The 16,659-nt window shown below is 38.4% G+C and overlaps 1 protein-coding gene across 5 annotated transcripts in view; it reads right to left on the minus strand.

The window, feature by feature from the left end:
• Positions 1-16,659, minus strand: part of nrxn2b (neurexin 2b) — a 966,013-nt gene that overhangs the window by 433,995 nt on the left and 515,359 nt on the right. For all 5 annotated transcript variants that reach the window (XM_061710648.1, XM_061710646.1, XM_061710647.1 and 2 more), the window contains one exon: positions 15,892-16,011. In XM_061710648.1, the coding sequence (XP_061566632.1) occupies positions 15,892-16,011 (120 nt within the window). The remainder of the gene's footprint in view (positions 1-15,891; positions 16,012-16,659) is intronic.

Raw genomic sequence — 16,659 nt, forward strand, 5'->3', positions numbered from 1 at the left:
ATGTGCGAAATTCTGAAAAAAAAAACATATATTTCGAATTTGCAACAAATTAATTGGTTTGAAAGGAGCTTGAGGCTCCTTTTAAGAAATGAGACTCGCTAGTGCCACCCTTCACCACGATGGCCGTCAGGGGTACTGCAGCCAACAGCGAAGCCGGCACGGGAGAACGGGGAGAACGCGCATGCAGCGTCATGTGACGTCACATCCGCAGGACAGCGTGGGAATTTTGGGCCCGAATTGCAGCACATTTTGCAGCACACAGCCTGTTCAAGGCAACGGAGAGATACACTAGAGGGCTCATTCTTTTGGGTTTGGAACGCTTCATCTGACAATATTACTAGAAAACTTAAAACGTATACAAATTTTTTTCATAAATTCTGCCTCAATCCGGCCTCAAGCTCCTTTAAATGAAAAATTGTGGATAGCTCCTGATTTTGAGAAGAAGAGAACATCTTAAATTTGTCTGGCTCAGGGCAAATGTCTTTTAATTATCTTGGATAAATGACATAAAATGTGTACTTTAACAAAACAGTCTCACAACCATATTGTGCTAAACTTACCTGAATCGCAAAATACTTGAGTTCTCCAGATAACCTTGTAGGATGAATCTGAAGAGCCAAGCATCATACAAAACAGAAATCATTATATTCAGAAGCGAAGCTGCTGTAAGCATATCTTCTATCATTTGCAAGAAAGGGGCCAAAAATTAGCATTCAGGTCTTTTTTAGCCATCATCCACTGTGCATATAAAGTGTAGGTGTAAATTTAATGCTGAAATAGCATTTTGTTTCACTGTGTCATTTTTTCTGCCTGTTCCCCTCCCACCTTTGCTTTTAAAAGCTCTTAGTGGGGTAGTGTTTTGTCAGGCCTGCCTATGGTCCTTCCGATGCAAGGCAGCTGACTGGGCGGTCTGAGTGTCTCTATTTACAGAGAGAAGCTCGCCATGAATAATGCAGGAGGTGCCAAGCACAGCAATGGAGACAAGGAAGCGCGGAAGAGGTCCCTGCTTACTTCAAGCCATCCAGGCAAGAAAACACATTTGAAAAAAAGCTTGACAGATACATCTGTACTCAGACAGGGCGAATAAAGAATCAGATATTCAACAAAGAAAAGATTTGCAGAGACAGGCCAGCTGCTCTTGCAGCATCTTTCTTGATAACCCAAACACTATTAAAATTCTTGATTCCCCGATTAGTGCCACATAACAAAGTTACTGACATGCATGTAAAATCAGTTTTACAGGGATGTATTTTTATATCCAGCCAGCATAGCTACATACACAAAATATTGGCTATTATTACTGGGGCATATCAAAGTGGTTTCTGCTTTGCTCAAGGACACTTCTTTTTTCCTTTTATCAAATGCTTATGTTCAATCTATTCATGCATCTTCTCTGCTTGAGAAAAGCATTTCAGGACTCAACCAAACCATGGTAAAAGAATTGAATAATAATAAAAATCACCACTTGTCATGACTGAAGTAATTCTGACAAGTGCAGATGAGGCTTTCATTTGGTATCGACAAGCAGAGAAAATTCACTCAGAAAGCTACAAGGTGGTAATGTGTTAAACGTGACAAGTAACAGCTGAACTATGCAAAAATCCTACATTTGCACCTTTAAGCTAATGCCACATTTGGCATATTAATTAAACATGCACATTTTGTGTTGTGCAAAAGGAAAGCCAAGAGAGGACTGAGCATCAAAGAAAGAAAAAAGGTTTTCTGATCAGAATTAACATTGTGTAAAAAATGGTTCTTACGTGAATCATGCTGTTAAAGAGACAGATATCAAAACAAGTGGCTCGTTATGTAGTCAAGGACTTGGGATGTTAGGGAGCGCCTGATAAAAAAAAAAAAAACATAATTGTGCATATTGAAACTTTAAAAAAATAAATGTTTATGACAGCCTGCTTTTCCTTCTTTCGATTAACTTTAATAAGGTGCATTTAGTCGTCAGCTCCACGACTGCCACCGTATCCTGCCTCTGCCCCTCTATTCACCCTGCTGGTCTGGATGGAGTGTCAACTCCATCCCATCCATCCCTAGATTCTGCCTGTTATTTGAACCTGCAGCGCTTGCCTTTTCTGGACAGCTGTGAACTGTAACACCACTTGGAACAGAATGTTAAGTTTTGTTTCTGTTAGATTCACCAACTTTGTGTATTACATTTTAGTAGAAAGAAAATACTGTAATTCATATTTTGCTTTTGAGTTAATGGCTAATTTGTCTTTGTTAATAGCCATTTTGTTAAATTACTGTCTTTTTTATTACTAATGCTTGCCAGCCCTGGTTTCAATTGTAGCTTCTATCTTATTAAAAAACAAAAAACATATTTTTCCAATTTTCACTGATATTCCACTTTAAAATAATTGTTTTCAGAGTTAGAGTTTTTCCTCCAAAATAATACAACAAATCCTCTTTCCCACCATGTCTTTTCACCTCCGTTCATAGAGGCACAGGAAATGCAGCGAGACATAAAACTAAATTGATCCATGTGACGCCACAGCAACTTACTGCTAACTATTTTTTTCAAATGAATTGGCTCCAAAAATTTTACAAGGTTGAATTATCTCAAATATTTTTTAGTAAGTAGTCGCTATAGAGATAAAAAAATATGCTTTTAATCTTCTTCTATTCCCTGGTGGAGCAGAGCCTTAATACTGGTAGGCAGAGAAATGGTTAAAAACATCTTCAAATTGTGTAACTTTCTGCTTTCCATCAAACTTATTTATCTTTCGAGCATTTGTGGAAATACTGCTCTTCCAGCAGAGCATTACACAGAAGTTGGATCTCACAACCAAACCGGCGAAGACCTTCTGTACACGCCAGAAAATAGTCTTCTCATCCGGAAAACATAGGTGTGCATGCAAGAAATTAATACCAAAATTGTCAAATCAACTGTTTTATGTGTTGTGTTAAATATCTGTAAACACTTCCAAGACAAGATTCACAGACTATCTTTTTAACCACAAAAGAAAACTCATTTGAAACACATAATTTATAATATTTAACAGCCTTAATCCCAGTGAACAGTTTTTTTCTTGTTATTTAGACCCTATTAAGAAGTTAAATATTAGGATACAGACAACACACAGTGTGATGTCCACATACAGTATGTGATCTTAGGACATTGACATTCTGCAAATACATTGCACTATTAATGTTGGGGTTTGAAAAGCTTAAGCATGGTTATTAAGAAGGCGGGACAGCCCTCAGTCTATAGGATACATCAGAGGAAAAGGGTAACCGAAGAGTGGCAAGGGGAGAAAGAGTAAAGGAGTTGAGAGAAAGGGCAGGATGCACAAGAAAGACAAGGTGAAGAGGAGACTGTCAGCTCAACTTATCGACACGTCAACCCCCAGAGGAATGAATAAAAGGAAGGTTTTTCTTTTGTATATGTGTGTGTGTGTGCCTGTGTGTGACTTCGTCAGTCCTGATAATCTACTGTGTCAACTTGAGTAAAAGTCTCTATCTGTTGATACCCTTAGGGAACATCAACATTCTCTGTTGAGATTCTTGTGATTTTTGTAGATGCATGTTTGTGTGTGTGTGCATAGAGGAGGGCAGTGAAGCAAGAACGAGCCTCTTTTCCAGTCTTTCATATACAGTTGCAACAAAGAAATATATGGCCGAAGGTTGCCAGGGTCAGCTACCGACTTAACAATGTTGTGCTTTTATGTCTCATAGTTTTCATCAATAATTCAACACATACACACACACACACACACCAACACACAGGGCAGCATATGATGCTTTAAAAAAAGGGTATTAACACAGAAACGTGCTGCTGGTGATTAAAAATAATATTTTTTTATTATTTAATGGCCTCTAAAAAACTGGAGAGCGCAGGTTTCCATCTTACTCTTAATACCCTTAATACATTCATTACTCTGAGTAGGATTACACAGCTCCAGGTTCATTTAATGGTTAATAGATATTTCAAAATTGAAATTTAATAGAAGGCAACCTTTTTTGGTTTTCTCTGTGAAGCTTCATGGTCATCCAGGTCATGTTAATGTCCAAAAATCCCTCTTCTTCAAGAAGAGGGATGTACGGTACAATTGTTTCTTTTTTCTGTTTCGCTTCTCATCCGAGTAGTTTCCTCAGTTCTGACTGCTGGTGGGGAATACATATACTGTTCACTTCTTTAGGTGGAATACTTAGGCTATATCCACACAAAGACAAGTGCTTATCATTTCAAAAACGTTGTTCATAAAGACAGAGATCCGTCAGTAAATGTGTGTGTCCACATGGATGTATTCAATACGCCTAATCTATGCTGTAAAATACATGCCTAGCCTGTTAGTGGCGCTGTGATGCTACACATTGGGCGTGCGCAGAAATCTGTAAAAAGAGAAAATGGCGGGTGTATAACTCAAGCATTTCAGAAAGGTTGTGTAGAGGCAGTAACAATGGACCCACGTAAGTGGTGTGTTCAAACCCGGTTTCAAAAATGATTGTTTACACACAGGGCAGCACGGTGGCTTGGGAGTTAGCACTGTTGCCTCACAGCAAGAAGGTTCCTGGTTCAACTCCCTGGCCCGGCGGGGTCTTTCTGTGTGGAGTTTGCATGTTCTCCCCGTGCTTGCGTGGGTTCCCTCCGGTTACTCCAGCTTCCTCCGACAGTCCAAAAACATGCGTAGTGGGTTAATTGGTGATGAAACACAACATTTTTATGAAACAATTAAATTGCCCTTAGGTGTGAGTGTGAGTATGTCTGGTTGTTTTTATGTATGTGGTCCTGCGATGGACTGGCGACCTGTCCAGGGTGTAACCCCTGCCTCTTGCCTGAAAGTAGCTGGGATAGGCTCCAGCAGACCCCCGTAACCCTGCAAAGGATATAGCGGGTATAGATAATGGATGGATGGATGGATGCTTACACACATCCAAAAACCCAGTCTTCATATAGATGATACGCTGCTTTTATAAAATACTTTTGTGTTTAGGCCTGAGCTGGTTTCGTGTGGATGGGGCCTTAGAAACTCACTTTTTAATGATCCAGTACTTGGCTGACGAGCTGAAACCGGTGCAAGCTGGTTGTGTTGCTGTCTGGTGACGGCGGTCGTTAGGGGCTCACTGTTCCCGTTTCGCTTCTGTGGATGTTGTGTAAGCTTCCTGGGCAGGGGGGCCAAGACTGTGTTGTAGGTTGGAGAAAGAAAATGTCTCAAGCCCCCCACTTCTGTTCAGTGGGGGGTTTCTCCATTTTGACATAGATGGCTTCCTTAACTCCTCTTTCAAACCATCTGTCCTCTCTGACAAGAATGCATACATTGTTGTCTTCAAAAGAATTCCACTGCCTCTCAGATGAAGGTGAACCGCTGAGTGTTGATCTGATGGCGTGACTCTCCTGTGCTGTGACATCCTTTTGTGGAGCTGCTGTTTGGTTTCTCCAATGTACAGATAAGAGCATTCTTAACTGCACTGGATGGTGTAAACCACACTTCTCTGCTTCTCCCTCTGCGTTTTTGGCTGTAGGATGGGCCAGTTTCTGTCTCAGTGTGGTGCTGAGTTTGAGGTGAACCAGAATGCTGTGTGTTGAAGATCCTCCAGAGTATCTCTGACAAACCTGAAACATGTGGGATGACAAGGCTGTTCCTCCTTTGTGTCCTTTTTTTCTGCTGGTGAGTCCTCCATGTGCTTCTCTTCCAAGCTTTGACCAAGGGCCAACTAGGATGTCCGCATGTCTGGGCTATGTGGATGTGGCTTTCTCTCATCTGGTCCATTTGGAAGTTGTAGGAACTGTTTCTGCCTGATGCTCCAGTGTTCTGTTGACTCCCAGTTTGTGCTCCAGAGAGTGATGGGACTCAAACAGGAGATACTGGTCCATATGGGTTGGTTTCCTGTACACTTGAATATTGACATACCAGTCCTCTTTAATATGTACGGAGCAATCCAGAAAGGCCAGGCAGTCATCTGTGGCCTCCTCCCTGGTAAAGCTGATGTTTTTGTCCTCTTCATTGATATGGTCTGTGAATTTCTCCACCTCACAGATTTTAATCTTAACCCAAGTGTCATCTATGTATCCGAACCTATGTGTGGGTGTAGTTCCTGAGAAAAATGGCAGGGCTTTGGTTTCTACTCCTTCCATGTATAGATTGGCAACAATAGGGGACTCTAGGAGCTTTTAGATTGGATTCCCGCTATTATCGCCGGGTGATGAACGGGTGTTTAATGCACGTTAGGTAATATAAACGCAGGGCGTGTTATTTGTCACCTATTGCCTGAAGGCGATTTAAGGGGAGGGGGGGGAATTGGGAGGCATTATCCGTGAAACATAACCTGTGTGGGCGTGTAGAATTATGTCTTATCCTACATCAGCAGCATTTATACGCCGTCAGACAGGTGTAGTTTTAAAAACGAGGATGGATGAACATTGGGATGAGTGTTTTTTTTGCTTTTCCCCAGTTTGTCATTTTTGAGGCCAGTTGTTCCAATAATGGAACATTATCCTTTGTGGTTCTAGACATACTAGATCCTTGCGTTAAACGCGGAGTATCCACCAATGTAAAAGGGGCTACGGGTGAACCCATAGCACATGCCTCTGTCTGTAAAACCTGCCTTGAAACTGGACGTAGGTGGTAGTCAGACCACCAATTTTTTGTTTCCTTAACATTTTTTGATACCTTCCCAATTGTTCTTTTCTTTTTCTGATTTGGGGTTGAATAATAACTTCATCAGTTATGTGGAGAGTCACAACTCAGCTCTCATATGCCATTGCACTACATTAGGTGATACAATACCTGTTGGATCTACGTGATTCCATTAAAAAGATGATTAAATGTGTAATATATGCCTACTACATGGTGCAAGCCTGTCAGTCATGACAGCATGAAGTTGAGACATTACGCTCTGTTCAAAGTTATATGCATATTTTATGTGGTTCCACTCACTAAAGCCAACCATTGTCAGTGGAGTGATTATTCAAACACTCATTGCTCTATAAAAGGAAGAAGTGAACATCTGAATATGGCTTATGACATATCACATACAGTATTTATATCAGCTTGAATGTCCAGAGTGGATGTAGTATTTAGAAATACATTTGAAAGTGCATTTGCACCAGTGAAAAAGATTAAGTTAAGAATACCCAGATGTGCAATGCTGCTATTTACAAAGTGGGAAAAATGTGTGAACTAAAGAGCAGATTTATTTTCCGCATTTGTGATGGAAAATTTAGCCTTGGCCACATGATTAAACCAAAACTGCTGGAGCCGCGAAATATAGCCTTGGCCTGACTAAGAGTGCAGACTGGTAGTCTGTCCCCGAAAGATTAACATTGACCGTAGCAATGATTTGTCTACCAGAATCGTAAGAATGAATCGCCATTTATGCCCTTTCTTTTGTTTGATTGTCATTCTGCATCGAGGTGCCTGATATAAGTTCTGACCCTGTTACTGTACATGCAATTGATTAATTAAATCTACTGAAATCTGAATCATCGCTCAAGTCTCATTATTGGTAACTTAGACACTCAGTTTCAGTCCGGATAGTTGGAAAGAACATATTAGAGAGGGTTTAATAGGTTTTTCCACAACATTTTCCCACCATTCTATAGTTTCATTTTCCTTACTATGTTCACAAAGTACCATACACACACATTCATTTTCCAGAGCATTGTGAAAGGCTTTTAATAAAGCTTGCAAGTGGCTGGAGTGGTTTCAGTGCAATTACAAAGACCTATTAATTGCCCCTTAATGCATATTTGGTTAAAAGCTCTTGTACTCTTTAATTAAAACCAAGCAAGGAGAGAAGAGTCTGTAGTGGTTCAATACAGCTCATCCGGATCCACAGAAAGCATTATTTTCACCCCAAAGATTTATATAAGGACATACAATCCCCCCCCCCCCCCCCCCCCCCCCCCCCCCCAAAAAAAAAAAAAATCAAAAAAAAAACAAACAACAAAGCAAACAAAAAAAGACCGTCTTAGAAAACAGAGAGACACAACTATCCATATCCTGTCAATCCTCTGACCGCAGCCTCACTCCCAGAGAGGTAGTGCTCTCTGTCTCTCTCTAATTTGCTGTGAATCGCTCAACTATGAAGTAGAGAGGGACTTTTTTGTAAGGATGTGAAATAAAAAAAAAAAGAAGCTAACCAAGTAATTATTTAGGATTTTCACAGTGTTTCTTATTTAATGAGTTGGTGGATAATTACCAGGTCTGAGAAGCAGCACTTTGGCACCAGCTGGCTATAAGTGAAGAAAAAGATGGGAGTCGCTGAGGAAGTAGGAGGAATTAAAAGACAAAAAAGTGAGAATGTAGGGTCATTGAGCACATGGGAAAAGGAAAAAAAAAGAATCCACGTGTCTTTAGTAAATCTCATTTTACTCCTGGTTTATTCAGGGCGTTTGACAGAGGGATGTTTATATTTTCTCTCTGTCAGTAGTTTGTTGCTCTATTAACCCTGCCAACTAAGGAGTCACCAGCATGCATTCTCATAGTGCCAGTTCCAAGCCCAGAAGTAATGGGAGAATGACAAGAAGGGCATCCAGCATAAAACATATGCCTAATCAATATGTTGGGCAAGATAATCAATTGTGGAAATCCCTAAAGGGAAAAAGCCAAAATAAGTTTCTTTGGGTGTGCAGTTCTACTTTCCTGGGAGTGTGGGTTGACTGATTGCGGCTTATGATGACAGTCTTGGAGGGTAAAGTCTCATATTGAGACTGTTCTGATTCATGCTGTACTACGTACTCAGTCTGTGTTGAAAACCCTCATCAAAACAAGCAACTTGATAACTTACATTAAGCTTAAAAGTAAACTACATGTGTGATAAAAGGAAATTATGTTTACTCCTAGGGCTTGGTTAATTGTTTTTAACATTTTGATTTGATTTACTAAACCTGATCATGCTAGGAAGCTAATTGAAGCCACGCAAAAGAATAGTAAGTATTAAAGCTCCTCTCACTCTCTCTCTCTGTTTTTTTGGGCGGCTTAACTCATTTTAATTTAAGGATTTTCACCCCAGTGGACATCAGTTATATACTATAAATAGAATTTATTCAATGGGATATCTGTATTGTGGTTTTTGTGAGTATGCTGCACTTTCAGATAATTTTGTAGATTTTGATAGAATCCTTAAAGGAAAATTGGTTAAACCCATGAAAAGAAGAAAAATAAAGAAACTGTAATATCCGCGGCATACGACCAGTGGACCTGTTTAAACTTTTCTCAATCAATAGCCAAGCTTCCATGTTGCAAGGTTGTTTCCTCAGCAGTTTACCAGTGGGTCACCTTTAAAAGATGATTTTAGTAATCCATAAAAAGGGAAAAAAGGGTGACCAAGCCCTGCAGCGCCAGCTGCGTCTGCTGGACCTACAGCCATCTTGGGAAGGAAACTCATTTCACCTGCTCTTACCCATGATCACATTCTTTCTATCAGTTCTCACAATCTGGGACCACATGTGGGGGTTGGAACATAGATCAACAACAGAGCGATGGGAAGACTCTGTACTCTGCACCCCCAGTCAAGAAATGAATTATAATTGAAATGTGAGTATAGCAAAGATTATCACCCTTAATATTTTGAAGCGTGCTCAGCAAAATATGTCAAATAACCTAATTTATGAGGTATTAAAACAAGCAAATAAATCACGAAGGCAAATCAGATTAACTGATTTTTCTCTAAATTAATGAAAGGGTTTGCTGGATAAAGTGATGAATATGTTTTTGTGTACTGGGAGCTGGTGAAAAAAAAGTGCATGGTCATATCTTCATGGGAACTACTATAAGAACGACGGTAACAAGCTTTTGCACTGCAAAAACATATTCTGAGATGCTAAGGTTTTTGAACGGAACTAAAAACATATGTTTATTGTTGGCTTTGTCTCGAACAACAACAAATCACCATCAAATTAAAACTGTCAAAATATCAAAAAAAGCTAAATAATTTAACAGTCTCATCCAGAAATAAAGAACAGCAGCAAATGAATGTGTTTGAGAGAGAACAGGAGGAAGCAGAACGCTTATTTAGTCTTGTCCCTTCCTCACAATATTATATACCATAGAAAATCTAAAAATGTAAAATTAAAATAAAAGAAAAGAAAGAAGACAAAATAATAACAAAAAATAAATAGATATAACACAAACAATTAATAAACAAAGATCAATGCATAATTAAACTAGCCTCTTATAATATCCTAAACTCAGAAATGTAATTTCCAGTCATTTCTTTGATGATCAACGAGCAGCCATGAATGCAGGTAGTTACATTAGTACTGAATAGGGCTGGGCGATATATCGAGATATTAATATATATCGATATATTAATATATATCGATATATTTTCAAACACGATATGGTACGAGACAATATCGTTTTAATCGATTTTCAAAAAAAAAATTTTTTTTTTTAATGATTTTGATATAGCTTATTTTGTGACAAATTGACTTGAATGTTTTATTTGAGATTTGCACAAATGTTTTGTTATTTGCAAAACTGTCAACCTCAGTGGAAAAGTCTGCCTGTTACTGTCTACATTGTATTAATTGCACAGTGTATTTTAATTTAATTGTTATGCAGGAAAGGGATATTTGTTTTATTTTACTCAAGAAGCATTTTTATTCTATATATGCAGGCAGTTTATTTTTATTTAATTTGTTTTATACATTTTGATATTGTGCAGACCTCTGTTAACAAAAGGTACCTGTGTGACATTTGGCACGAGGCTTTGTATTAAAACTGACTGTTTTTTTAAGGGTTTGCCTCAGAAAAAAATGAAGCTAACAGAGATGCTATGCTATAATGCTTTGGGGGAAACCCCAATTAAGGCACAGAAAAAATATCGAGATATATATCGAGTATCGCCATTTAGCTAGAAAATATCGAGATATGACTTTTGGTCCATATCGCCCAGCCCTAGTACTGAATATGATGTATCACATAAGGAACAGAATAATTATAAAATAAATACATACAGAAGGTAAATTGAGTTCTTTAGAGGTCCTTATTTTTATATTTGTCAGGAATTGTTTTCTTGTATGTGTTTTTAAACTGTATAGAGTTAGTGCTTCGTTTGATTTCTTCATCAAGAGTTTGATTTTCTTCACCATTCCACAAAGTTCCCCCACAGACTGATAAGCACATGCTTTTAAGAGCAGTACGTACACAAAGTTGTTTAAAACTTAGTTTTCCTCTTAGATATTTTCCTTCTTTATCTTGAAACATTTTTTGAATGTTTTCAGGCAGTGCATTAGTTCTTGTTTTGAACATTATTATTGCTGTTCTAATTTTCACTAAGTCCATACATTTCAAAATAATTTAAGGAATAGAGGATTGGTGTGATTGAGATACCCAGCATGATTTATTATCCTTACTGCTCTTTTTTGCAATGTGCATATCCTTTGTAAGTATACAGATATGTATACAGATGGGCTGCTGGGAAGAGAGTACAATGAAATCACTAATGCAAATGCACTGGCAGTCTATGCCTAGTTAGTATGCTTGATAACACTGTGCACCAGCAGCTGGACTCACTTAACACATGCACATGTTGTGGTAGCACCCAGCGAATAAATATAGTTGAACAAGGAATTTCACAGACACAACCCCCCCTCCCAGGTTCTTATCCATCCCTGTCTGACTTGTTTTTCACTCACTTGCTCTCTCACACAAAAGCAGAGGAAGATAAAAGCCAAGTCTTCGTACCACAAGCAGTTACACAGCATCTCTGTCTGTGTTGGTTCCAGATGAATAAGGCAGAATACCAAGTGGCCCACTTATACGCCATGCAGAAACAAATAGACCAGTCAATCAGTGAGGGCTGTCGCTGAATAACAAATGCTCTCGCGTGTGTGCATGAACAAAGGAGTACAATATAGCCCTTTTCTTTTCATTCCTTCATGTATAGGTCTATGTGCTTACACACAGTGTTACAGTCATGGAAACAACTTCCGTCTCCAGTTAAATGCAATGTGTTTTTCAGTGCTACAGCAGATGTTCCCACTGTTAATCAGGATTTAGCAAAGGGATGTCTTTCATGCAAACTGCAATTGGAGAGCATTTGCGCTTAAATGTCTACAGATTTTTGTGGCACAGTACAATGTGAAGTACCAAGAGCCTTCTCTCAAGCAATGTTTCACACATGGGAACAACTCCAGTGTGGCAGGGTTTGTTAAGACATTCAGCATCACTGATGTAATCTCTCTAACATATCTAAAACATATCCAACTATCACAGTTTGTACGGAAGAGTATTAGGGCCAGGCAGGAGAAACATAAAAATACAATTTTAGAGGAGGAAGATTTTTTTTTCATTATGCACTTCGAGAAAAAAGTCGAAACGTCGAGAAAAAAGTCGAAATGTTGACAAAAAGTCAAAATTTTGTGAATAAAGTTGAAATGTTGAGAAAAAAGGCAAAATTTCAATTTTATTCACAAAATTTCGACTTTATTCTTGAAATTGTATTTCAACCTTAATCTCGACATTTCAACTTTTTTTTTTCGACATTTCGACTTTTTTCTCCAAGTGCACAATAAAAAGAAATCTTCCCCTCTCAAATATTTTTTCTCCTGCATGGCCCTAATACTCTTCCGTACAGTTTGAAATGCTGCACTGCCATCAGCATTCCTGCAAATAATTCTGGCACATTTATTCAGAGACAGTGAGCAGAAAAAAGCCTCCTTTAAAATAAGAGAGGGAAAAAGAAGCATTGTTGACCCTGGGCTATGGTCACTTTTAACATCAACTTTCTGCTCATCAGAGTGCCTGGTGCCCGGACTAGCTTATTTCCTTATCAGAACACTCAGAAGCCAAAAAGAAAAAGCCTGGAGACTTTCCCAAAACGGAAGGATGCATGACTGCGATGTGTTATTAACCAATTTTTTTCCAAAATTTCTAAATGAAATTACTTCTGTATCTGGTTCCATAACTATCAGTGCAACAGTACTTTGAGACTAATCATTTCAACTTCAGGGTAACCAAAGTTCTTTATTAGGCAGCTAGTAAAATAAATGTTTAAATGATGGTGGCAGACTTTAAACTTTGGTCGCATAAAGAAGTACTTTCCGCCACTGAATGATTGTTACAACATGAGAACAGGTGAGGATGAAGCTGCAGCACGGCTTCAACAGTCAGTGTAAAAATTGACAGTGCTTGCTATTCAGGAGCTTGAAGCTGGTTTACGTTTACACACAGGGAAACAAAGCTATTAAACATTACTGCTCTTTTCTTTGCCAAAATCTTCATCAAAAAATGTCAACTTAAAACGGCATAGGAAATAATTACTGTAATTATTCATTCTTACTATATTCTTACTATATAAAGGATGAAAAGCTGCAGCAATTTCTACTTCTGCATAGTCCTGTTTCACTTTGATTATTCATGCAGCCAGCAGAGCAGGATCCATTCGATGTGGTTGCAGAGGCAAGGACAATTCTACAATAAAATCAAGCCTTGTCAAATATATCAGGAGAACAAATACGGAGGCACTTGCCTGAGTTTTGAGTGGAAACTGCGAGCCTTCAGTGTGTACGGCTCTGTCTGGAGAATCAGTTTCATACACAATTTGAAAATGATGCCTCGTTTAATAGATCCTACCTTATTTTTAAGAGCAGGTTCAAGGAAAATTCACAAGGTTGGTATTTTCAAAGAAATTTTGATGGAGAGAAGTCTCCCGAAGAGACAAGGCCATTTGTACGACAAGCAAGAAATCATAAAGAAAAGAGGGAGAATCTGATGCAAAGACAGACTGAAAATTCAGCTCAAGCAAAGATTAAATGTCTTTCCTTCTTCACGTTGACAGAAATTAATAAAAAAAGGTTTTTCAAAAGATGTGCAGCTGTTATGAGGCAAGAAACATTAATATAATCAATAGAAAAAAAGGAAAACAACGACAAAAAGTGCACAATTGAAAGAGGGCGACACACTGCTGTAATGTCCATGTAATGTAAGGTCAGATGATTTATTGAATTTAGAAAAAAAAATAAAAAATGATAGTGCCAAGACCAATTTTTTTTAAATGTATAAATGTAAATATAAAGCAACTTATGACACACGGAGTCCGCCTCCACCTTAAGTTGCTCAGATCAACAGCTTAAACCAGTTGTTCTCAATCTGTCTAGGAGATGTATGCTGCAGTGTGGCGACCACTTTGTACAGAGAAACCCAAAAACATTTTTCAAACTATTATGAGGATGAGTGAACTTTATCCAGCAGCCAATCAGCCCATAAAACTCTAATAATACTTTAATCCAGGGACAGGCTCTATTTCCTGTCTGATATATTAATGCAATTTGAAACATATTATGTAATACTTTGCTTAGTTGTATGAAATTACAAACAGATAATTGTTCTACAGTTAGTAAATTCATCAGATCAGGCTGCTGGGGAAGTCCTTCCCCTCAGTCTACACACAAAACAGACACACTTCTTCAGAACAAAGCTGCTTCCACATCCTTCTACCTGTCACTTTCGCAAACCAGTAAAGTAAAGCTACCAAGACTCTCTCACATCAAAAACAATCACTGCATCCTGGTCATCAAGGAAACATAACACATATGAGCCTCTGATTACTTGAGACTTTAAAGAGCTAAATGAACACCCTGCTGGTCAGACCGCTGCTCTCAGATCATCCCTGCAGATCATCCGTGCAGCAGCAAACAAACATCAAATATCACAAAAAGAAACACAGTTTCGGTGCAGAGAAAAAAGGGGGATCAAGCTTTGCACAGCTCTCATCACTTCATAAACAAACAAGCACTTTTAAGGCCATTAGCCTTAGTCACCTGCCTCTGACCTGCTTCGATTAAGCTTGTGAAGAGGCGTGAATGCTAATTATTCACAAGCTGATCTGGACTCTGATTTACACGACATTAACAGATATTTATATGAAATGTGTCATCATTAACTTTAGTTTTACAGTTTAAAGAAATTAAGGAATGAGTTCCCAATAACAGTTCAGTTCAGTTCAATTCAGGTTTCATAAAGTCAGATCTCTTGAGGCGAAAAGCTGTACATTTTGCAATAAATGCAAGAAGTTCTGTGACAAAGGATTGTATGATTAAACTATATTTAAAATGTAATTAAAAATCTTAATTAAATGTTGTGGAAGAAATGAAAACTATTCCTTGATTAAGTTAACATCTAATCAGTGAGCACTTTACGTGTGTGTGGCACGGTTTCAGCCATGTGTGTTTACTAAAAGCACTATCCATAATGACAACAACTCCCTAGTGAAAGGCTAAGAAGCCCTTGCAGTGTTAAATTAGGCGCCATGTTCATGATAAATCCATGAGGTTCCTTCGTATGTCTCCCACTCTTAGCCACGAGACGAGGACATACATCGCTTCCACAGTGTCTGGATTTACCTCAGGAAGCAATGAACCAATTTCATGGTCAACTTTGAGCTGCACAAGATTTGACTGCAAGTAACTTGGATTGGGAGAATGCATGAAGAGGAGTAAATAATTTGCACCACACAATCTGTGTGGCCTTTCCTGATCAAGTGAATATGTCCTCAATAATAGTTCTAGATTGCAAAATTGTGAGCAGTATTTTTGTTTAAACAGATCTAGGTTTAATGTGTCTTTACAAATGTATTTGTAAAGACACATTAAGAAGTTACAATCTGTGAGGCTCTTATTTTGTCAAACCTTGGCAAGATGCTTTACTATGTCAAGAAGAATTGCATTCAAGAAAAATCCACCCAATGAAATCGCAATTAAAATTCCATGAACTGTCTTCTACAGAGGCATCAAACAGCAAACGGGTGAAAGCGGGTCTGACCGAGCCAACTGCCCAGAGAACAGAGTCAAAACAAACTTTTAAAAAACAATCTATACGGATTACTTTTAACGCCAATAATCAACCTTCCAATATCTCACTTCAACCACTAACTTTAGCCATTTTCACATTCCCACTCAGCCACATTATTAACAAAAAACGTTTGACTCACGATCGTTGCAGAACGCGCCTCCGTAGGACGTCATGGTGCAGTCGCAGGTGAAGCCCTCCCACTGCTGGAGACACACCCCCTGATGATAGCAGGATTCCTCCGTACAGGTGGTACTGGGTCCTGAGGTGGGATGAGAAGTCATGGCAAAGCTTTCAACCTTGTAACATGAAAATGAATGATGCAAGATGCAAATGATTATAAAAAAATATATAAAAATTTTATAGCATCATTAGTCTAACTGCTAAAAGTCTCCATGGCATGACAACATGGCAACATCTCCAACACATATCTGAAATGTACGGAAGAGTATTAGGGCCAGGCAGGAGAAAAATTAAAAAATTTTAGATGAGGAAGATTTTTTTTTTCATTATGCACTTCGAGGAAAAAAGTTGAAATGTTGAGAAAAAAGTCGAAATGTCGAAAATTATGTTGAATTACAATTTCGAGAAAAAAGTCGAAATGTTGAGAAAAAAGTGATTTGACACACATATCACACATATGCAGTTGCATAACTTAAGAAACGTACCCTTAACGTTACACTACAAGGATGTAAGTTAGTTAGTTAGTGAACACTATGATTTGACGGCCTTGTACGCTGATTTTAGTTCTTTTAAACGTTTTTTTTCTTTTAGACTAGCATTTTATTATTATTGTTTTAACTATGTATTGTGGAGCACGACCCAGCATAAGTTTTTCACAATGCATGTACTTGTACATTCTGTGTGACAAATAAACACCTTGAACCTTGAACCTAGTTAGTTAATTAGT

The sequence above is a fragment of the Cololabis saira genome, chromosome 20, assembly GCF_033807715.1.
Source record: "Cololabis saira isolate AMF1-May2022 chromosome 20, fColSai1.1, whole genome shotgun sequence".
In the NCBI taxonomy this organism is placed as follows: Eukaryota; Metazoa; Chordata; class Actinopteri; order Beloniformes; family Belonidae; genus Cololabis; species Cololabis saira.